Below are 24,177 nucleotides of genomic sequence, written 5' to 3'. Positions count from 1 at the left end.
AACTTCAAACCCTAGTTACGTTGAATGAGTTTAAAGCTTCTGTGAAAGGACTGCAGTCCACCTTGTCTGTATGCACATGTGTCATGTGAGCAAGTTTTAATGTTGTAAATGTGATGTTTTATGTATTTGTTTACTGTTTTTAATGTAACCTTGCTGCTGCCCTCTTGGCCAGGTCTCCCTTGGAAAAGAGATCTTTGATCTCAATGGGATTTTACCTGGTTAAATAAAGGCTAATAATAATAATAAGAAAGACATCAATAATGAATAAAGCAAAACATGTTCTAGACCAAAAATCACTTCATATTCTCTACTGCTCGTTAGGGTTACCATATCTGAGTTACTGTGTAGAAATATGGGAAAATAACTACAAAAGTATACTTTATTAACGGTGTTACAAAAAAGATCAGTTAGAATAATGCATAATGTTGGATATAGAGAACATACAAATCCTTTATTTATTGAATCAAAAATACTGAAATTCCATGACATAGTGAATTTGCAAACAGCTAAAATTATACACAAAGCAAACTATAATCTGCTACCCATGAATACCGGTATACAACAATTCTTCTCAAAAAAAGAGGAGAAATATAATCTAAGAGAAAAAATGTAATTTAAAACATTTGTATGCACGTACAACACTTAAAACCTTCAGTATATCAGTATGTGGAATTAAATGATGGAAAGGATTAAGCAAAGCAATCAAACAATGTACTAATAGGATCCACTTCAAGAAACTCTTCAAACTTAAAGTGTTTACAAAGTACACAGAAGAAGAACCATGATAAAGATTCTGGATTTATTTCATCCATCCATTCTTTCATTCTCAAAATAATCTTACTTATCTCATCATATGTAATATGACTTACTTTGCCAATTATTATTTATTTATTTATTTTTATTGTGATTACTTATGGAGTATATTGTGAATAAATTGAGAACAGGAAGTGAACAAAAGTTTTAGCAACAGTTATGTAAAAGAAAAGGGGTAGGATTAAATAAGCTCTGCTTCTTCCTACTCGTTTTCCAACATGTTGAAAAGAGAAACTGGAAATTGTGATGTATCATGTTGTATGCTTGCATGTTCCAAATAAAGTCAAACTCAACTCAACTCAAATCATAACCCAATCTAAACATATATAAACACATTGTCTTACCGCGTCTGAGCATATAAGATATTCAATTGTGTTACATCGCAATTTATTATATTGAAATTAGCCATGTGATTAAGATGGGCACGGTCTGACCAATCACAAGTCAGTAGGAGCTGCTTTGTTCTCGTGTTTGGAGAAAGCGGAAGAGCGATTGTCAGCCTGACATTGATGTGTCTCTGAGAACTGAACACATTTTTATAACTTATAACAAAATGTGTTTATACAGTAACCTGCTCACATGAGTCACATTACAGCAGGGGTGTCAAACTCATTTTAGCTCAGGGGCCGCATGGAGGAAAATCTATTTCCACGTGGGCGGGACGGGTAAAATCATGGCATGATAACTTAAAAATACGACTACGACAACTTCGGATTATTTTCTTTATTTTAGTCTGGCCAAAAATAGAACCAGCACATTCTGAAAATGTACATATCACAAATAATCATCTTGACAAAACACTTTGTTAGTTAAAAATGTAGAGGGAAAAAAATGGTGCATTTTCAAAAACACCTTGAAGAACACAATGAATTTAGACCTAATCTCAGTGTTTCTATTAAACTTTCAGTCACAATCCATCTAGGATTGAACAACAAACAAAATAAAGCATGAATAAAAACTATTCTATGTATCAACTACCTCATTTGTCATTTCCACATATTAATCCTGTGCTAACTCAACAAACCATACAAACCGAGGTAGAAACTATTCAAGAGTGTTGAGTTACTTCCTGTCTTCTAGGCATAATGTGTAGAAAAATAAAAGCTGTGCAATGTGTGAACAATTTCAACAAAGCACAAATAAAAAGTTCAAAGACTGACAGTATTGCAGTAAATCACACACTGTTCACTTTCTTTACATTTGCACAGAAGACAATCATTTTCACAGAACTATATCAGTGTGCAGTGTCTCATGCTGCATTTTAAGTGGGGTTACTGATTGCTTATTTTACTCCTGTTTTACGTTGGGTGGAGGGGGAGGAGTCACAGCCCCACTTTACCGTGTACCTCTTGCTTGGTATACTTGCTCGCCCCGGTATAAACTACTTGCTTGCCTAACATAATTGCTATTGCGACATCCAGTGGACACATTTAGAACAGCAGTTTCTTTCATTAAAAATGCAGCTGAATTTTACACTTCGCAAACTCATCTCGCGGGCCGGATTGAACCTGTTATGCCCGAATGTCGAGGGAGGTGGGGGTTGGGTTGTGGGTGTTAATTGTTCATATGTCTCTGATTTGCACATCAATCAGTCTGAAAAGTAAAAGTTGGCACTTGGTTATGCAAACAGTTACCCAGCATCACAATGTCAGTTTTGATACATCTCAACTTTGCAGTGAAAAAGGGTGTAGTGCAGGTTTTTGAGCGTGCACAAACCTGACACATGAGGCCCCAGGTCCCTGGACTGAAGAAGGAGTAACCAAGCACTTGGAGCATCATCTATCTTACTGTTCAGGAAGGTTTCACATACAGAGAAGACATGGGGTCATGAGTGGATAAGATTATGCTTCAACTAATCCAAGTTTGTAGGAATACCTCAGATATTTGTGAAAGAAGCAGTGAGGAGGTCCTGGGTAGGGTGGATGTCGCCACATATGAGCAAAATACCACAAACTAAACAGCTAATTGGTTATTTTTCCTTGTGTGTTCTTGAGTGTCTTACTGTGTCTGCATTATGTGGGAACCTTCTACAGCACACTGAACAACTAAATGGTTTTTCTGTAGGGTGTGTTCTCATGTGTTTAGTCAAATTGCCCTTAACAGAAAAGCTTTTGCCACAAACTGAACACTTAAATTTTTTTTCACCTGTGTGTTCTCATGTGGTATGTCAAATTGATATTTCGAGAAAAGCTTTTGCCACATACTGAACAACTAAATGGTTTTTCACCTGTGTGTGTTCTCATGTGGTGAGTCAAATTGATATTTCGAGAAAAGCTTTTGCCACAAACTGAACAAGAACATGTTTTTTCACCTGTGTGTGTTCTTATGTGTCGAGTCAATATGCTCTTAATAGAAAAGCTTTTGCCACAATCTGAACACTTATATGGTTTTTCTCCTGTGTGTGTTCTCATGTGTTCAGTCAAACCACAATTTCGAGAAAAGCTTTCGCCACAAACTGAACAACTGAATGGTTTTTCACCTGTGTGTGTTCTCATGTGTTTAGTCAAACCACAATTTCGGGAAAAGCTTTTGCTACAAACTGGACAACTGAATGGTTTTTCTCCTGTGTGTGTTCTCATGTGTCGAGTCAAACGGCTCTTTTTAGTAAAACTTTTAGCACAAACTGAGCAGCTCAAACATGTTTTACCTCTCTTCTTTGTAGAGCATTCAGAGTGTTTGCTGTCAGTGTGAGTCCTCATATCACCTTCACAGTCTTTATCGCTGCTCAAAGTTTCTTCAACCTCGTCTTCAGCCTCACTATCTGATAGTGGAGCTAAGAGGTTGTTTACTTGTGGTTTCTCTTCATCATCTTCAGTCTTCACAGAGAGAATACTCAGTGGAAACTTGGTGTAATCAGCTTCCTCTCGTCCTAGAAGACACTCTCCCTCCTGAGTGATGCAGAGTTCCTCCTCTTCCTTTTTAATGCAGGGTGGTTTTGGAGTCTCCTGCTTCAAAGTGGAGCTCCCCCCTAACTGAGGGGAAACTTCTTCTGGATTACCGATCAGCTGCTGGACGTCTGCAAGACACAAACAACAAAAACACACTTTCTTCTATGTACTGTATGTGTGTGTAGTAGGGTTGTACAGTATACTGCTACTAATAAAGTATTGTGATACTAATCAATTGAAATCGGTACTATACCACCTTTGAAAAGTACCGGTACCGTTCTTTCATCTGAATGCCGCTGTGCGGTGGTGACTACAGAGCCGAGGCGCATGATGTTGAGTGTGTCAAAACGCACACACAAAGTGCATACAAGCAATAACATGGTGGAGAGGAAGAAAGGCAACAAAGGACAATTCTACTGGTTAATAAAGAGGGTGCGTGAAGTGTAAATAGTGACAGGTTGTAGAACATGTTTAAATGCAGTAATGGTTTGAATACTAAAGAGCTGAAAAGCTCTAGAAAGGCCAGTGCAGGGGTCTCTAAACTTTTTGACTCGAGGGCCACATTTGGCTAAAAAAAGTTTGGCCGAGGGCCGAGGGCCGAAAGCCGACTACAAGTAGCATCTACATATATATAAATATATACACACACACACACACACACACACACACACACACACATATATATATACATATATATATATATATATATATATATATCCCATACATATGTGTGTATTCATGTATATATACACATATATTGATATACTATACATAATATTAATGGGACTGCGTGGCGTTTCCAGTGAGGGTTGGACTCCGCCAAGGCTGCCCTTTGTCGCCCATTCTGTTCATAACTTTTATGGACAGAATTTCTAGGCGCAGTCAAGGCGTTGAGGGTATTTGGTTTGGTGGCTGCAGGATTAGGTCTCTGCTTTTTCCAGATGATGTGGTCCTGATGGCTTCACCTGGCCAGGATCTTCAGCTCTCACTGGATCGGTTCGCAGCCGAGTGTGAAGCGACTGGGATGGGAATCAGCACCTCCAAGTCCAAGTCCATGGTTCTCGCCCGGAAAAGGGTGGAGTGCCATCTCCGGGTTGGGGAGGAGATCTTGCCCCAAGGGGAGGAGTTCAAGTACCTCTGAGTCTTGTTCACGAGTGAGGGAAGAGTGGATCGTGAGATTGACAGGCGGATCGGTGCGGCGTCTTCAGTAATGCGGATGTGTTGAAGAAGGAGCTGAGCCGGAAGGCAAAGCTCTCAATTTACCGGTCGATCTACGTTCCCATCCTCACCTATGGTCATGAGCTTTGGGTTATGACCGAAAGGACAAGATCACGGGTACAAGCGACCGAAATGAGTTTCCTCCGCCGGGTGGTGGGTCTCTCCCTTAGAGATAGGGTGAGAAGATCTGTCATCCATGAGGAGCTCAAAGTAAAGCCACATGGAGAGGAGCCAGATGAGGTGGTTCAGGCATCTGGTCAGGATGCCAACCAAACGCCTCCCTGGGTAGGTGTTTCGGGCACAGCATTGTGTGCGTTCCTGACTAAAATGTAAGTATACATCGAATATAGCACGGTTATTAATGCTAAAATGCCTATAATGTGTTAGATGGAGACTTAACCGAGTGTTTGTTTGCAACAATGTTTCTGCTTGACGATATATAATTCGCCAGCTCAACTTTCACCCTGTTAATACTTCTTGTTACACAGTAGTTACCCTATCCTACCACTAGAGGGCAACAGAGACCACGTTCATAGCAATGTCTTTATCAACAGTGCTTATTCTCCATCCAGCCATCCATTTCTTACCGCTTATCCTTTTTGGGGTGACGGGGGGTGCTGGAGCCTATCTCAGCTGCTGTCGGGCGGAAGGCCGGGTACACCCTGGACAAGTCGCCACCTCATCACAGGGCCAACACAGATAGACAGACAACATTTACACACGAGGGATGATTTAGTGTTGCAAATCAACCTATCCCCAGGTGCATGTCTTTGGAGGTGGGAGGAAGCCGGAGTACCCGGAGGGAACCCACGCAGTCACGGGGAGAACATGCAAACTCCACACAGAAAGATCCCGAGCGCAGAATCGAATCGAGGACTACTCAGTCCATTCATCTCTAATGGACTGCTTTAATAGTCCATGTACATTTGTTTGTATATTTGTTCTATAACACATTGTAGAGTATATTATATTATATATAACATTGTACATACCCTGTTATATATGCCCCGGGCCGGCAGCACTCGTGCACCCCCAGGCTTGGGAGAGGACGCTGGCGCTGTTTGTTCACCGCTTCTCCACTCGCGATTTATAGTTTTTTCTGCGCTACTTTTTCATACTCTTTCAAACAGCACTAACTTTTTACTTTTCTGATCTTGCAATCAGCCACTTTTTATATCAGCACCTACCTGCTACCCCCTACCTCCAGCTAGGGATGTCCCGATCCGATATTTGGATCGGATCGGCTGCCGATATTTGCCAAAAATTGCGTATCGGCAAGGCATGGGAAAATGCCGATCCAGATCCAGTTTAAAATTTTTTCCAACGCACCTATTTAAATAATACATTCCACTTTTCTGCTGCTCCGTAATTTCCGTTCCACATTTTCCAGCACACCTTCAGCACATTCACAATTCTCACGCAGTTGCTTTTAGCTGCTGGCATTACACGACAGGCTCTTCTCACTCTTTCCTGTGTCTCCCTCTCACAGACAGCGAGCGCACCTTCTTACACACGTCACATACTGTCACGTCATACATCACATACTGTCACGTCATACGTCACATACTGTCACGTCATATGTCACATACGTATACGTCCTCTCCCAGCAGAGAGCGAGGTAGCGGCATGGCTAACGTTAGCTGTGATGCTAGCGCAGCCGCTAAGGTGCGCGCCTGCTCAAGCGTCCTCTGCGCACGGCAAATCTATGCCACGCACAAAATCAAATAAAAAAATAAGCGCATAACAATTTTCGACACACGGACACGACAGAGAAAACAGTTTTCGTCATCATTGTTCAAATATTGTGACGTCTGTCGAGACGCTTATCTCCATTCGGTGCCACACGTCCACACCATCAAAATGTAAGGCAAAAATTTCAACATCAACACCGTATGAAAAAATTAGTGATTTTTTTTGTTGTGATTTCCTTCTCTGCATGAAAGTTTAAAAGTAGCATATATTAATGCAGTATGAAGAAGAATGTTTTAATGTAGACATGCAAGCCTTGAAAGAAAATTTTGAAAATCAAGACTACATTTCCTGCAAATGGGTGCATTTCTACCCTATATTTTAACTTTAGATTTATTCTCATATCAAACTCTTTTGGCTGTCTTTTTGACACTTACATCCGGCGCCCCCCTCCACACCCTGGATTATAAATAATGTAAATAATTCAATGTGATTATCTTGTGTGATGACTGTATTATGATGATAGTATATATCTGATAGTATATATCTGTATCATGAATCAATTTAAGTGGACCTTGACTTAAACAAGTTGAAAAACTTATTGGGGTGTTACCATTTAGTGGTCAATTGTACGGGATATGTACTGTACTGTGCAACCTACTAATAAAAGTCTCAATCAATCAATCAAAACACATAGAATCATCATACTGCATCATACTACAATATATTTCTCGATATTTTGCCTTAGCCTTGAATGAACACTTGATGCATATAATCACAGCAGTATGATGATTCTATGTGGTTTGATTGATTGATTGAGACTTTTATTAGTAGGTTGCACAGTGAAGTACATATTCCGTACAATTGACCACTAAATGGTAACACCCCAATAAGTTTTTCAACTTGTTTAAGTCGGGGTCCACTTAAATTGATTCATGATACAGATATATACTATCAGATATATACTATCATCATAATACAGTCATCACACAAGATAATCACATTGAATTATTTACATTATTTATAATCCAGGGTGTGGAGGGGGGCGCCGGATGTAAGTGTCAAAAAGACAGCCAAAAGAGTTTGATATGAGAATAAATCTAAAGTTAAAATATAGGGTAGAAATGCACCCATTTGCAGGAAATGTAGTCTTGATTTTCAAAATTTTCTTTCAAGGCTTGCATGTCTACATTAAAACATTCTTCTTCATACTGCATTAATATATGCTACTTTTAAACTTCCATGCAGAGAAGGAAATCACAACTAAAAAAATCACTAATTTTTTCATACGGTGTTGATGTGGACATTTTTGCCTCGGGATTTTGATGGTGTGGGCGTGTGGTAGAGATGCGCGGTTTGCGGGCACAACCGCGGAGTCCGCGGATTATCCGCGGATCCGGCGGATGAAATTTAAAAAAATTTGATTTTATCCGCGGGTCGGGTCGGGTCGGGTGGTTAAAAAAAAATTAGATTTTAAATAGATTCAGGCGGGTGGCAGTTAAACCAATTGGGAAATATATATACATAGTTAAATGTTGTTACCCACATACGAAAAACGAGCAGGCACCTGCTGCATATGCCACAACAGAAGAAAAAAAAATAAAGAGATGGACACTTTTACGGAGCGGAGAAGTGACGCCTCGCCGGGGTCCGGGACCGAGGCCCCTTCCCCCAAGAGGGCCCCACCGGGAGCCGTAGCTGAGGCGATCCGCGAGAAGGGCCCGACGCACGTCCAGGGTCACCACCGCGCCCACCGCACCGACACCCCGCCTCGTCCGCCTTCGCCGCGGCCGGCGTCACGCGCAGCAGGTAAGCAGCATACCTGCCTGCCACCCCCGTGGCCGGGGGCTCGTAACAGGGGTCACTCCGCGCGCTCCGCCCGCGCAGCTTACCTGCCCGCCACCCCTGTTGCCGGGGGCGCGTAACAGGGGTCACTCCGCGCGCAGTGCGCTCACGAAAGGGGTGGGGCTCACCCTGGTTGATATAGACAGCAGCTAGGACGGTGGCCATGGAAGTTGGAACCCGCTAAGGAGTGTGTAACAACCCACCTGCCGAATCAACTAGCCCTGAAAATGGATAGCGCTAGAGCGTCGGGCCCATATACCCGGCCGTCGCCGGCAGCGAGACGCGCTTGGAGGTGCGCTCAGCGCGGCTCCCATATGATTGCGCACTGGTGTGCGTCTGGGTCGTGACAGCGTGGCACGCGAATGTCTGTGCTGCATTGGATCAGTCTCCTTTCTTTAACAGGCAAAAGTTTTATAACCTCACTAATGCCTTGCATCGTCTATATTAGATATATAACAACGGGCGGATGCGGGCGGATGCGGGCGGATGCGGTTCTGATCAAATGTTAGATCGGGTGGATTGCGGATGGTTGACGACTTTCTGATGCGGTTGCGGATGAAATAATTGCCTATCCGCGCATCTCTAGCGTGTGGCACCGAATGGAGATAAGCGTCTCGACAGACGTCACAATATTTGAACAATGATGACGAAAACTGTTTTCTCTGTCGTGTCCATGTGTCGAAAATTGTTATGCGCTTATTTATTTATTTGATTTTGTGTGTGGCATAGATTTGCAATGCGCAGAGGACGCTTAAACAGTGCGCAATTGCACAGGCGAGCACCTTAGAGGGAGCGTTGCTCGCACGGCTGCGCTAGCATCACAGCTAACGTTAGCCATGCTGCTACCTCTCTGCTCGGGGAGGACGTATACGTATGTGACGTATGACGTGACAGTATGTGACGTATGACGTGACAGTATGTGACGTGTGTAAGAAGGTGCACTTGCTGTCTGTGAGAGGGAAACACAGGAAAGAGTGAGAAGAGCCTGTCGTGTAATGCCAGCAGATAAAAGCAACTGTGTGAGAATTCACAGACCTGTGGATGTGTTGAAGGTGTGCTGGAAAATGCGGAACGGAAATTACGGAGCAGCAGAAAAGTGGAATGTATTTTTTAAATCGGTGCGTTAGAAAACACGGACCAGAGTTTTTTTTAAACTGGATCTGGATCGGCATTTCCCCATGCCTTGCCAATACGCAATTTTTGGAAAATATCGGCAGCCGATCCGATCCAAATATCGGATCGGGACATCCCTACTGGAAACGTCAGGAGACCACTGCATGACAGCACGGGAAGCGCCGCGAGACCTCCACACACCAAGCAGGATAGAAAACGTGGAGTGGATTACAGCCTGCTACGGCCCCTGCACAAACTCACCACCTCAACAAACGTCAAAATTGAACTTTTGAATGCACAATCTCTCAATAACAAATCCTCCTTCATTCAAGATCACATAATTGACAAACAGGTTGACTTCATGTGCCTCACAGAAACATGGCATCAACCAGAGGTTTACTCTGCTCTGAATAAAGCTTGTCCTTCTGGCTACGGCTACCTTAACAAAGCCCGCAACACCGGTCGTGGTGGTGGCCTGGCTGTTGTACACCGAAGGAAATTTGATTCGTCCCCCCTGCCACTACCTGTGCACTCCTCATTTGAATGCCTTGCATTTAAATGCAAACCCCCTTTCTCCATGACAATACCCCTGATCTAGCGACCCCCCAAACGAAACTCTGCTTTGATCCCAGAGATACATGACCTTCTCACCACACTTTGCACAACCTCAGCCAATATTGTAATACGTGGAGATATTAACATTCATGTTAACACCCCCTCCTGCCACTCTGCTGTGGAGTTCCTGCATCTTTTAGATTGCCTCAACCTGACACGACATGTTGATGTTCCAACACACACCAGGGGCCACACTCTCGACCTGGTCATCACCAACTCTGTCTCCATCAGCAACCTCTTGGTGTATGACCTGGGTGTGTCTGACCACGAGGCCATTTCAATGGAGCTGCCTTTTAATGTCCCCCCTTGAAAATCCCAAACGCCAAATCAGTTTCAGGAATCTAAAAAACATTAACCCGGACACCTTGGCCGTTGACCTCGACCATCTCTCCTCTGTCAACTTCCCATCAGTCACTGAGTCAGTAGACTTCTACAACACTTCGCTGAGCAGCCTCCTAGACCTCCATGCCCCTGTCAAAACCCGAACAGTCACCTTCATGCACTCAGCCCCCTGGTACACCGGCGAGCTGCGGAAAATGAAGAGAGCGGGGCGTGTCCTTGAACGGCGTTTCATGGACTCACTGTTCACAAAATAGCCTATCGAGAACACCAGAAGGCCTATTCAAAGTCCCTCAGTGATATTCGGTCCCGGTTCTACTCCAATATCATCAACAATAGCCCTGGAAACTCCAAGCAACTTTTCTCCACCATAAATCATCTCCTCAAACCCCAAACTCCCCTACACTCGGACACCACACAGGAGCAATGCAACAATTTAAAGGGGAACATTATTACCAGACCTATGTAAGCGTCAATATATACCTTGATGTTGCAGAAAAAAGACCATATATTTTTTTAACCGATTTCCGAACTCTAAATGGGTGAATTTTGGCGAATTAAACGCCTTTCTATTATTTGCTCTCGGAGCGATGACGTCACAACGTGACGTCACATCGGGAAGCAATCCGCCATTTTCTCAAACACCGAGTCAAATCAGCTCTGTTATTTTCCGTTTTTTCGACTGTTTTCCGTACCTTGGAGACATCATGCCTCGTCGGTGTGTTGTCGGAGGGTGTAACAACACAAACAGGGACGGATTCAAGTTGCACCAGTGGCCCAAAGATGCGAAAGTGGCAAGAAATTGGACGTTTGTTCCGCACACTTTACCGACGAAAGCTATGCTACGACAGAGATGGCAAGAATGTGTGGATATCCTGCGACACTCAAAGCAGATGCATTTCCAACGATAAAGTCAAAGAAATCTGCCGCCAGACCCCCATTGAATCTGCTGGAGTGTGTGAGCAATTCAGGGACAAAGGACCTCGGTAGCACGGCAAGCAACGGCGGAAGTTTGTTCCCGCAGACGAGCGAGCTAAACCCCCTGGATGTCTTGGCTCACACCGTCCCTTATGCCACCGAAAATGATCAAGAGAAGAATATCGACCCTAGCTTCCCTGGCCTGCTGACATCAACTCCAAAACTGGACAGATCAGCTTTCAGGAAAAGAGCGCGGATGAGGGTATGTCTACAGAATATATTAATTGATGAAAATTGGGCTGTCTGCACTCTCAAAGTGCATGTTGTTGCCTAATGTATTTCATATGCTGTAAACCTAGTTCATAGTTGTTAGTTTCCTTTAATGCCAAACAAACACATACCAATCGTTGGTTAGAAGGCGATCGCCGCATCCGTCCACGCTTTCTCCCGTGTCACTGGCTGTCGTGTCGTTTTCGTCGGTTTCGCTTGCATACGGTTCAAACCGATATGGCTCAATAGCTTCAGTTTCTTCTTCATTTTCGTTTTCGCTATCTGCCTCCACACTCCAACCATCCGTTTCAATACATGCGTAATCTGTTGAATCGCTTAAGCCGCTGAAATCCGAGTCTGAATCCGAGCTAATGTCGCTATAGCTTGCTGTTCTATGCGCCATGTTTGTTTGTGTTGGCATCACTATGTGACGTCACAGGAAAATGGACGGGTGTATATAACGATGGTTAAAATCAGGCACTTTGAAGCTTTTTTTAGGGATATTGCGTGATGGGTAAAATTTTGAAAAAAACTTCGAAAAATAAAATAAGCCACTGGGAACTGATTTTTAATGGTTTTAACCCTTCTGAAATTGTGATAATGTTCCCCTTTAATCTCTTTCTTCAGGGCTAAAGTAGAAAAAATCTGCTCCTCTCTCTCCACCCCCCTTACCCCCAGTCCCAACTGTCGACCCTCAGCCTGGGACCACTCAGCCTCTCTGCTGCTTCCCAGACATCACGCTGCGAGAGGTTGAGGGCATTATGAGGAAGATGAAACCCTCCACCTGTGTTTGTCATCGGTGGAGCTAAGGATAATATTTGTATATTGTTTTAAATATTGTTGTGCAGCACTTTGGAAACATTTTTGTTGTTTAAATGTGCTATATAAATAAAGTGGATTGGATTGGATTGTGTCCTGGACCCCTTTCCCTCAGCCTTGGTAAAAATGCACACCCCTGCCATAAGTCCTTTGATCACCAAAATTATTAACCACTCCCTCCATGCTGGTCAGGTCCCCACTGTCCTAAAAACTGCAGTCATCGAACCACTTCTCAAAAAGCCCAGCCTAGACCCAGAAGTGCTGGCCAACTACCGACCGATCTCCAACCTCCCATTCCTCTCAAAGGTGCTGGAAAAGGTAGTTGCTGCCCAACTTCATGACCATCTTAAAACCAACAACCTTTATGAAAAGTTCCAGTCTGGTTTCCGCTCTGGCCACAGCACGGAAACTGCTCTGGTCAGGGTCACCTGCTGATGACTGCTGATGCTGGCTCACCATCTCTTCTCATCCTCCTTGACCTCACTGCACCATTCGACACTGTTGATCACCGCATCCTCCTACACCGCCTACACTCCACCATTGGACTCTCTGATACTGCCCTAAACTGGTTCACGTCCTACCTCACCAATGGAACAGAGTTTGTTTCTCTGGGAGAGGCAGAGTCGGACACACTCTCTGCAGTATTGTCCTGTTTAAGAGTGTCACAACATTGCTGTTTACGGCAGACGAACTGCTTTACGGTAGACGAAAATGTGACTGCTGTTGTTATGTGTTGTTTCCGCGCTGGGAGGACGTTAATGAAAGTGCCTAACAATAAACCCACATAAGAAACCAAGAGCTCGCCCTCCATCATTCTACAGTTATAACGTGATTGGGAAGGCACGCTGTTTGTATTGAGGGACAGCGGACGTGAAAACAGGTTGTCGACACGTCACTCAGGTCCGCCTGAATTTCGGGAGAAAATTTTTCCCGGGAGGTTTTCGGGAGAGGCGCTGAATTTCGGGAGTCTACCGGAAAATTTGGGAGGGTTGGTGATTAGTATTGTTTCTATAATTGTACAGCCCTAACCTGAATATTGCTTGTATTCCAAGTCAGTAGATGACAGTATTGTCCTGTTTAAGAGTGTCACAACATTGCTGTTTACGGCAGACGAACTGCTTTACAGTAGACGAAAATGTGACTGCTGTTGTTGTGTGTTGTTACCGCGCTGGGAGGACGTTAATGAAACTGCCTCACAATAAACCCACATAAGGAACCAGGAACTCTCCCTCGATCATTCTACAGTTATAACGTGATTGGGCAGGCACGCTGTTTATATTGTGGGAAAGCGGACGTGAGAACAGGCTGGCCGCTGTCGACACGTCACTCAGGTCTGCATGGAGCTGAAGGGGGCGTGGCCTCTAGCTCCGCCTGAATTTCGGGAGAAAATTCTTTCACGTCATTATTTTCTTTACACAAGCGCTTGTTTTGCTTTTCCACTTTCTTCATTTGACTTTTGCATTCTTTCATCTCCTCTGATGTGAACTCCACTGCCTTCTTCAAGCTAACAATCATGGCGGCTCTTTCTTTACATTCTTCAACAAGGTCGGCTCATTTACACTTTAAGGGCTTGAAATAGCTTTCAAATGACAAAACTTCAACTCACTCACCTTCATCTTTCGTCTTTATCTCCGTTGGTGATTTGCTGGAAGTTGATTCTCTTTCATGTTCTCTTTTAGCGGACGTCGCCATCTTAGCATAGCAGTAGTCGTCCATCTTCTATCACGTCTTCAATCTTCACTTCAGATATCGCTCCAAACTCAATGCACGTTTCGTGGCTTTGGAAAATACCAATTGAGATATTTGTTGCTATATTTGCTGTGAATCATATGACTTTAAGATCGTGATTTCGAAAATTCTCCGAACAACCATAGCATGCGGTCTTCGTCTTTTTGCTTGGCTTCAAGTACATTTGCGCATGCGCTAAAACCAGCAACTTCCGTTTCCTACTCCACATCAGATGTTTTTCAAAATAAAGGAATTTTAATCTTGTTTTAAAACAATGGTTGGCAAAAGGATATATCATCAAATAATGGACAACTACTCTTTGAAAATAAAAAATATATATATACAAGCACGTGCACAGACTTTTTCCATGACTGTTGTTCAAACCAGAAAAAGGGCAAACATTAAAGAAAAACAAGCCTACATTTTAAATACTACAAGAAACACAGAAATAGTTTTCAATTTACTTAGTTATTTTAGTTAAAAACCTTCAGAAAGTCAAATGATTACTCTGAATAAAGAAGAAAAGCACTAAGAGTGTAGATCTCCACCAGGACCAATCCTATTGTTCACGTGCTACTAAATTGTGTGCCATCTCATGTGTATCATGTGCTGGTATGACAATAAACTTCCATGAATCCTGTAAAACACCAGACAGTTAGTAATATGGTTTCACATAAAAATGTTGGTGAAACTGCTCATTTCTACCTAGCGATAGGTGGCTCTAACTGTAGTGCTAATCACTCACCAGCAGAAAGCCCTCATCGCACTGCTAATCAATAACTACCATCTTAGGCACTTAACATCACTAATCGCCAGTTAACAGCTATCATGCTAAATGTCAACTATCTTAAATGCAAACATGAAAACAAGACACATTAACGTCTTTCCCCATTACAAACATCTTAACACAATCTAAACTTATATAAACACATTACTGTCTGAGCATATAAGATATTCAATTGTGTTACATCACAATTTATTATATTGAAATTAGCCATGTGATTAAGATGGGCACGGTCTGACCAATCACAAGTCAGTAGGAGCTGCTTTGTTCTCGTGTTTGGAGAAAGCGGAAGAGCGATTGTCAGCCTGACATTGATGTGTCTCTGAGAACTGAACACATTTTTATAACTGATAACAAAATGTGTTTATACAGTAACCTGCTCACATGAGTCACATTACAGCAGGGGTGTCACACTCATTTTAGCTAACTTCAGATTGTTTTCTTTATTTTTATTTCGGCCCAAAATAGAACAAGCACATTTTGAAAATGTACATATCACAAATAATCTTCTTGACGAAACACTTCAAGTTAGTTAAACATTTAAAAGAAACAAAAGGTACATTTTCAAGAACACCTTGAAGAACACAATTAACTTAGACTTAGTCTGTGTTTCTACAAAGCAATTAAACTTTAAGTCATAACCCATCTAGGATTGAACAAAAAACTAAATAAAGCATGAATAAAAACTATTCTATGTATCAACTACCTCATTTGTCATTTCCACATATTAATCCTGTGCTAACTCAACAAACCATACAAACTGAGGTAGAAACTATTCAAGAGTGTTGAGTTACTTCCTGTCTTCTAGACATAATGTGTATTGATAGAAAAATAAAAGCTGTGCAATGTGTGAACAATTTCAACAAAGCATAAATAAAAAGTTCAAAGACTGACAGTATTGCAGTAAATCACACACTGTTCACTTTCTTTACATTTGCACAGAAGACAATCATTTTCACAGAACTATATCAGTGTGCAGTGTCTCATGCTGCATATTAAGTGGGGTTACTGATTGCTTATTTTACTCCTGTTTTACGTTGGGTGGAGGGGAAGGAGTCACAGCCCCGCTTTACTATGTACCTCTTGCTTGGTATACTTGCTCGCCCCGCCCGGTATAAACTATTTGCTTGCCTAACAGAATTGCTATTGTGACATCTAGTGGACACATTTAGAACAGCAGTTTATTTCATTAAAAAAACCTGTTATGCCCGAATGTCGAGGGAGGTGGGGGTTTGGTTGTGGGTGTTGGGGGTTAATTGTTCATATGTCTCTGATTTGCACATCAATCAGTCTGAGGAGTAAAAGTTGGCAGTTTGTTATGCAAACAGTTACCCAGCATCACTTATGCATCAACATCAGTTTTGATACATCTCAACTTTGCAGTGAAAAAGGGTGTAGTGCAGGTTTTTGCGCGTGTGCAAACTTGACACATGAGGCCCCAGGTCCCTGGACTGAAGAAGGAGCAACCAAGCACTTGAAGCATCATCTATCTTACTGTTCAGGAAGGTTTCAGATACAGAGAAGACATGGGGTCCTGAGTAGATAATATTATGCTTCAAATAATCCAAGTTTGTATGAATACCTCAGATATTTGTGAAAGAAGCAGTGAGGAGGTCCTGGGTAGGGTGGATGTCGCCACATATGAGCAACATACCACAAACTAAACAGCTAATTGGTTATTTTCCCTTGTGTGTTCTCATGTGTTTTACTGCGACTGCTTTATGTTGGAACCTTTTACAGCACACTGAACAACTAAATGTTTTCTCTCCAGCGTGTGTTCTCATGTGTAGAGCCAATTTGCTTCTATCAGAAAAGGTTTTGCCACAAACTGAACACTTATATGGTTTTTCACCTGTGTGTGTTCTCATGTGTTCAATCAAAGAGTTCTTAACAGAAAAGCTTTTGCTGCAAACTGAACAACCAAATGGTTTTTCAACTGTGTGTGTTCTCATGTGTTGAGTCAAAGAGCTATTTTGAGAAAAGCTGTTGCCACAAACTGAACAATTAAATGGTTTTTCACCTGTGTGTGTTCTCATGTGTTCTTTCAACCTCTTCTTAACAGAAAATGTTGTGCCACAAACTGAACACTTAAATGGTTTTTCACCTGTGTGTGTTCGCATGTGTTCAGTCAAACCACAATTTTGAGAAAAGCTTTTGCCACAAACTGAACAACTGAATGGTTTTTCACCTGTGTGTGTTCTCATGTGTTTAGTCAAACCACAATTTCGAGAAAAGCTTTTGCCACAAATTGAACAACTGAATGGTTTTTCACCTGTGTGTGTTCTCATGTGTCGAGTCAAACGGCTCTTACAATAATAGTTTTTACCACAATTTGAACAGTTAAAGTATTTTTCTCCTGTGTGTGTTCTCATGTGTTGAGTCAAATGGCTATTTTGAGAAAAGCTTTTGCCACAAACTGAACAAATAAATGGTTTTTCACCTGTGTGTGTTCTCATGTGTTCAGTCAAACCACAATTTCGAGAAAAGCTTTTGCTACAAACTGAACAACTGAATGGTTTTTCTCCTGTGTGTGTTCTCATGTGTCGAGTCAAACGGCTCTTTTTAGTAAAACTTTTAGCACAAACCGAGCAGCTCAAACATGTTTGACCTCTCTTCTTTGTAGAGCATTCAGAGTGTTTGTTGTCATTGTGAGTCCTCATATCACCTTCACAGTCTTTATCGCTGCTCAAAGGTTCTTCAACCTCGTCTTCAGCCTCACTATCTGATAGTGGAGCTAAGAGGTTGTCTACTTGTGGTTTCTCTTCATCATCTTCAGTCTTCACAGAGAGAATACTCAGTGGAAACTTGGTGTAATCAGCTTCCTCTCGTCCTAGAAGACACTCTCCCTCCTGAGTGATGCAGAGTTCCTCCTCTTCCTTTTTAATGCAGGGTGGTTGTGGAGTCTCCTGCTTCAAAGTGGAGCTCCCCCCTAACTGAGGGGAAACTTCTTCTGGATTACCGATCAGCTGCTGGACGTCTGCAAGACACAAACAATAAAAACACACTTTCTTTTATGTACTGTATGTGTGTGTAGTAGGGTTGTACAGTATAAAGACAGAGACAGAAAATACTACGAATACCAAACATCACTTCTTTCAACACTCAAAAATCAATGCAATTAATTAAGAAATAAGACAACCAACCTGACTAAATCCTTTTAAAAAAATCACATTAACGACAAAATAGAGGAAAACACAAATAAGCCACGTGAGCTCTGGAAAATTCTCAACAACCAGCTTCCTGGTTGCAGCCAGAAACTTAAAACCAGACTCACCAACATCAACATCAAGGAGGGCGACTCCCTCATTACAGATAAAATGGAGGTAGTAAGCAGACTTAACGCCTTTTTCACCAGCATAGCCACAACTCTAGTTAACAAGCTGTCCCACCACTCTGGTCGCTTTGGTGTAGAACACAACTACAGAAAGCTAGGAGCATCCAACAACGATTTCAAATTAGAAATGGTCTCAGCGGATGGGGTGCTTAAAAAATTGAGCGCGCTCCACCCAAACAAGGCCACCGGCCTTGATAATATCCCCTCCAGATTCCTCTGGGACTCTGCCACCACCATTGCCCCAATCATCATACCAGTGACGTGCAGTCATGGAAAGAAAAAAATGTAAAAAGAAAAAAAAAAAATTAAATTGTTATATGTATCCAGTGATTATACTATAAAGTTATTTTCCATTTAACTTCACCAGTTTTAGATTATTTTTATTCAAAATCGCTGAATTTTCACATTTGCCGTTCAAATACTGAGAAGAGACGGTGCAGCAGCCAGTTGAGGCACGTCACTCAGTGCCTCAACATGGATTCCGGACTCGGCTAACTGCTGGTCTGCTGTGCAGTGAGACTGTATTGCTATATGAACTATATTATACATTTCCATAGTTTAGTTAGCTGAGGTATATAATGTACAGTGTATTTTGTCAACAACTGTATGTGTGTAAAGTATTTCTTGTGCTGAGCGATCATAAAACGGCTGCAAAAGACGCACTGGCTGAGGCTCGCCTCCTGCACCCCCGCCGTAGAATTGTTATATCAACTAAAGCCCACACTTAAACTTTCCACGTGCAAGATTGAATCTATTTTAAAAAAAAATTTCATAAGAAGCCAAAAAGTGCAAAAACAATAATGTTGGTGTTGGAGGAGTTGTGAATGACTGCAGGGACACAACATTAGATACACCTGCAGACTGCAGGTGTACCTAATTCACAACTCCTCCAACACGAACATTATTGTTTTTGCACTTTTTGGCTTCTTATTAAATAACTTTTGTAACCTATTTTCATGGGCTTTCCTCTTTGTGATGTTAAGTTCCTGTTATGCGCTGTTATACAGTATATGCCTTGAGCTCTTATTTTGAAGGCGCTTAAAGCGGAAGTGATGTCACGTTGCGGAGGTTTTTGAAAGAAGGTAAATAAAGTGATCCTCGTGTAAACTGGAGCCTCCGTGTTTGTTATTTTGTAGTTTCATACAGTATAGGCGACATTTATAAACCCTCGGTTACACTTTTTTAAATAGATTCAATCTTGCACGTGGAAAGTTTAAGTGAGGGCTTTAGTTGCGGCACATGGACTTAATTTCTAAGTAAAGGTAAGACCATAATAATGTTTTTTTTATTAAATGTGCTTTTTTGTGTGCTACAGTTTGTATGTGTAAAGTTAAAGTTAAGTTAAAGTACTAATGATTGTCACACACACACTAGGTGTAATGAAATTCGTCCTCTGCATTTGACCCATCCCCTTGATCACCCCCTGGGAGGTGAGGGGAGCAGTGGGCAGCAGCGGCGCCGCGCCTGGGAATCATTTTTGGTGATTTAACCCCCAATTCCAACCCTTGATGCTGAGTGCCAAGCAGGGAAGAATGCTGGTATGAGCTTTTAAACATAACCCGTTAACTGCTGCCAATCAAATGGTGAATAAGATACTCTTTAGGGTTCATATGTTTGTAAATCTGACTGTGATGAAGTCAGTGCCTCACCAGCCATCAACCTCACCGCACGTCACTGCATCATACACATAATAAACCTCTTAATTTCTCAAGGCCAAGTACCAAAAGATTTCAAGATAGCAAGAGTAACTCCCCTCTTTAAAAAAGGAAGCAAATTGGAACCTGGCAACTACCGACCTGTTTCTATTCTCAGTTCCATTTTGAAAGTAATGGAAAAAATAGTTTATGAACAGGTCGATAGTTACCTTGCCACTAAAAAACTCATGTACAAATTCCAATCCGGCTTCAGAACTAACCACTCTACTGACACATGCCTTCTCTATCTGAGCGACCACATCAAACATGAGGTGGACGCGGGCAAATACTGCGGCATGGTCATGCTGGACCTTCAGAAGGCCTTTGACACAGTTAACCACGCTATACTGTTGGATAAGCTCAGAGCAATCGGATGTGACAAAACCTCATCAAGCTGGATGCAATCTTACTTGGAGGGGAGGGAACAGGTGGTAGAGGTGAACGGCACCGTGCCCCCCCCCCCCCCACTCAGTAAGCTGTGGAGTCCCCCAAGGCAGTACATTAGGGCCTTTACTGTTCCTAATATACATAAACGACATGTCATCAGCATGCGACTGTGAATTGTTCTTGTTTGCGGATGACTCGGCCCTGCTGGTATCAGACAAGGACAAGTCACAGGTGGAGAAAATCCTCAGTGCTGAACTCTGTAGAACTTGCACCTGGCTCGCTGACAACAAGCTATCCATACACTTGGGTAAAACTGAATCCATCCTGTTTGGGTCCCACATCAACCTTAAGAAAGTCAATGACTTCACTATAAAAGTGGGTGACATTGTTATCACCAGGAAAGATGAGGTCACCTACCTAGGTTCCATTCTAGAGGCTAATCTTTCCTGTGATAAAATGGCAACCAAGGTAATCAAAAAGGTCAACCAACGAACGAGATTTCTCTACAGAATCTCCTCTCTGGTCAACAAAAGCACCATGAGGATTCTAGCGGGGAACTCTTGTTCAACCCTTTTTCGATTACGCATGCACCTCCTGGTACCCTAGCACCTCCAAAGCCCTCAAATCTAGACTCCAGAACCAGCTAGTCAGGTTACTTCTAGACCTCCACCCCAGATCACACCTCACTCCTACCCACGTCTCCAAAGTGGGCTGGCTCAGGGTGGATGACAGAGTAAAACAACTTGCACTGAGCCTAGTCTATAAAATCCACTACACCTCCCTGATACCGAAGTACATGTCAAACTACTTCCTTAATGACCGTCATAACCACAACACCAGGGGGAGCTCCACTAACCACGTTAAACCCAGATTCCAATCTAACAAAGGTCTTAACTCATTCTCTTTCTATGCCACATCAATATGGAATGCGCTCCCAACAGGTGAAAAAAAAGTACATCTCTATCCTCCTTCAAAACCGCAATAAAAGTACACCTCCAGTCAACTTCAACCCTAAACTAACACCCTCCCCGGATTGGAAATAATCAAATGGAAATAATCAAATGTAGATATTTTTTCTCATGCTTTCTGATCTCTCTCTCTATGTCCACTACTTGCTGTACATATCCTACCAAGTCAGTCCTACACTGTTTCAAAGTCCATTTCTCTGATGATGCAATTGTTGATGACTGAAGTGATTATATCAACCAAACCTAACGACCCCCCCCCCCCCCCTCTCTAAATCCCACACCCCGGACTGTAAATAATGTAAATAATTCAATGTATATACTCTGATGATTATCTTGTGTGATGACTGTATTATGATGATAGTATATATCTGATAGTATATATCTGTATCATGAATCAATTTAAAGGCCTACTGAAATGCGATTTTATTATTCAAACGGGGATAGCAGGTCCATTCTATGTGTCATACTTGATCATTTCGCGATATTGCCATATTTTTGCTGAAAGGATTTAGTAGAGAACATCGACGATAAAGTTCGCAACTTTTGGTCGCCGATAAAAAAGCCTTGCCTATACCGGAAGTAGCAGACGAGTAGCGTGACGTCACAGGTTGTGGAGCTCCTCACATCTGCACATTGTTTACAATCATGGCCACCAGCAGCGAGAGCAATTCGGACCGAGAAAGCGACAATTTCCCCATTAATTTGAGCGAGGATGAAAGATTTGTGGATGAGGAAAGTGAGAGTGAAGGACTAGAGGGCAGTGGGAGTGATTCAGATAGGGAAGATGCTGTGAGAGGTGGGTGGGACCTGATATTCAGCTGGGAATGACTAAAACAGTAAATAAACACAAGACATATATATACTCTAGTGATGGGTTGATGAGGCCTCATGAAGCGTTTCGACACATTGCAAAACTGTATTGATACTGTGTCGATACTGTGTCACTAAATACTGACATCTGCTGGACATTAAAAATCCCTACAGGCAACCTATGGACCGACTCAACTGACACTGATTTTATGACCTAGTACAGTGGTTCTCAAATGGGGGTACGCGTACCCCTGAGGGTACTTGAAGGTATGCCAAGGGGTACGTGAGATTTTTTTTAAATATTCTAAAAATAGCAACAATTCAAAAATCCTTTATAAATATATTTATTGAATAATACTTCAACAAAATATGACTGTAAGTTCATAAACTCCGTGAAGCACAAGCTTTGTCACTAAAATGTCTGTCAAAAAGAACTGTGAAAAGAAATGCAACAAGGCAATATTCAGTGTTGACAGCTAGATTTTTTGTGGACATGTTCCATAAATATTGATGTTAAAGATTTTTTTTTTTTGTGAATAAATGTTTAGAATTAAGTTGATGAATCCAGATGGATCTCTAATACAATCCCCAAAGAGGGCACTTTAAGTTGATGATTACTTCTATGTGTAGAAATCTTTATTTATAATTGAATCACTTGTTTATTTTTCAACAAGTTTTTAGCTATTTTTATATCTTTTTTTCCAAATAGTTCAAGAAAGACCACTACAAATGAGCAATATTTTGCACTGTTATACAATTTAATAAATCAGAAACTGATGACATAGTGCTGTATTTTACTTCATCTTTTTTTTTCAACCAAAAATGCTTTGCTCTGATTAGGGGGTACTTGAATTTTAAAAAAATTCACAGGGGGTACATTGCTGAAAAAAGGTTGAGAACCACTGACCTAGTATATACAATAATATAAACCAAGTCATTGTATTTCATTTAGGATTATTTCATAACTTCATTTAAATAAAAATATATTTTTTGTCTTTTTTAGATACAGTCAATAAATAATGTGAACATGTATCATAACATGGAAATCTAAGAGAACGTGTTGTGAATGAGGATGCTTGTGGACCTGGAAATTATTATTTATTTATTTTTACACATTTTTATTAAAAAAAACAAACAGTTTTTCCAACGTATTCAATTTTAGACGCTTTCTCTTCTTAGTTATTATTTCTCCGGCTGTAGAAAAGAGCCGCTCACAGGGCACAGAGGAGGCGTCAGTGCGACACAGTTCGCGTATCGGTCACGTGACCAAAACAGCTCATGATCGGTCACGTGACTTTCTAAAAGCGGTACGCGCACCGATACAGGGTTTCGCTCTATGAGCTCGACGCATGCGCCGATGCATCGGTGTTGCCGGACCCATCACTAATATACTCTATTAGCCACACATCCTCACTTATGGTCATGAGCTTTGGGTTATGACCGAAAGGACAAGATCACGGGTACAAGCGGCTCAAATGAGTTTCCTCCGCCGGGTGGCGGGTCTCTCCCTTAGAGATAGGGTGAGAAGCTCTGCCATCCGGGAGGAGCTCAAAGTAAAGCCACATGGAGAGGAGCCAGATGAGTTGGTTTGGGCATCTGGTCAGGATGCCCCCCAAACGCCTCCCAGGGGAGGTGTTTAAGGCACGTCCGACCGGTAGGAGGCCACGGGGAAGACCCAGGACACGTTGCGAAGACTATGTCTCCCGGCTGACCCTGGGAACGCCTCGGGATCCCCCGGGAGGAGCTGGACGAAGGGGCTGGGGAGAGGGAAGTCTGGGCTTCTCTGCTTAGGCTGCTGTCCCCGCGACCTGACCACGGATAAGCAGAAGAAGATGGATGGATGGGACGGTGTGGCTCATGTGGTAGAGCAGCCAAGCCAGCAACTTGAGGGTTCCCGGTTCGAACCCCAGCTTCCGCCATCCGAGTCCCGTCTGTTGTTTCCCTG

The 24,177-nt window shown here is 42.3% G+C and overlaps 2 protein-coding genes and 1 pseudogene across 2 annotated transcripts in view; all 3 read right to left on the bottom strand.

The window, feature by feature from the left end:
• LOC133619255 (uncharacterized) overlaps positions 1-24,177 on the bottom strand; it is a 208,025-nt gene that overhangs the window by 144,748 nt on the left and 39,100 nt on the right. The window lies entirely within an intron of this gene.
• LOC133619350 (uncharacterized) lies at positions 1,845-9,929 on the bottom strand (annotated as a pseudogene).
• LOC133619344 (uncharacterized) lies at positions 16,716-18,015 on the bottom strand. The gene has a single exon (XM_061980320.2). It carries the CDS (start codon positions 17,697-17,699, stop codon positions 16,716-16,718), a length of 984 nt encoding a protein of 327 aa, XP_061836304.2. The 5' UTR covers positions 17,700-18,015.

This window comes from Nerophis lumbriciformis, linkage group LG20 (assembly GCF_033978685.3).
Source record: "Nerophis lumbriciformis linkage group LG20, RoL_Nlum_v2.1, whole genome shotgun sequence".
Classification (NCBI taxonomy): Eukaryota; Metazoa; Chordata; class Actinopteri; order Syngnathiformes; family Syngnathidae; genus Nerophis; species Nerophis lumbriciformis.
Note: the sequence above shows the minus strand (reverse complement) of the source record. Positions and strands in the feature narration are given on the sequence as shown.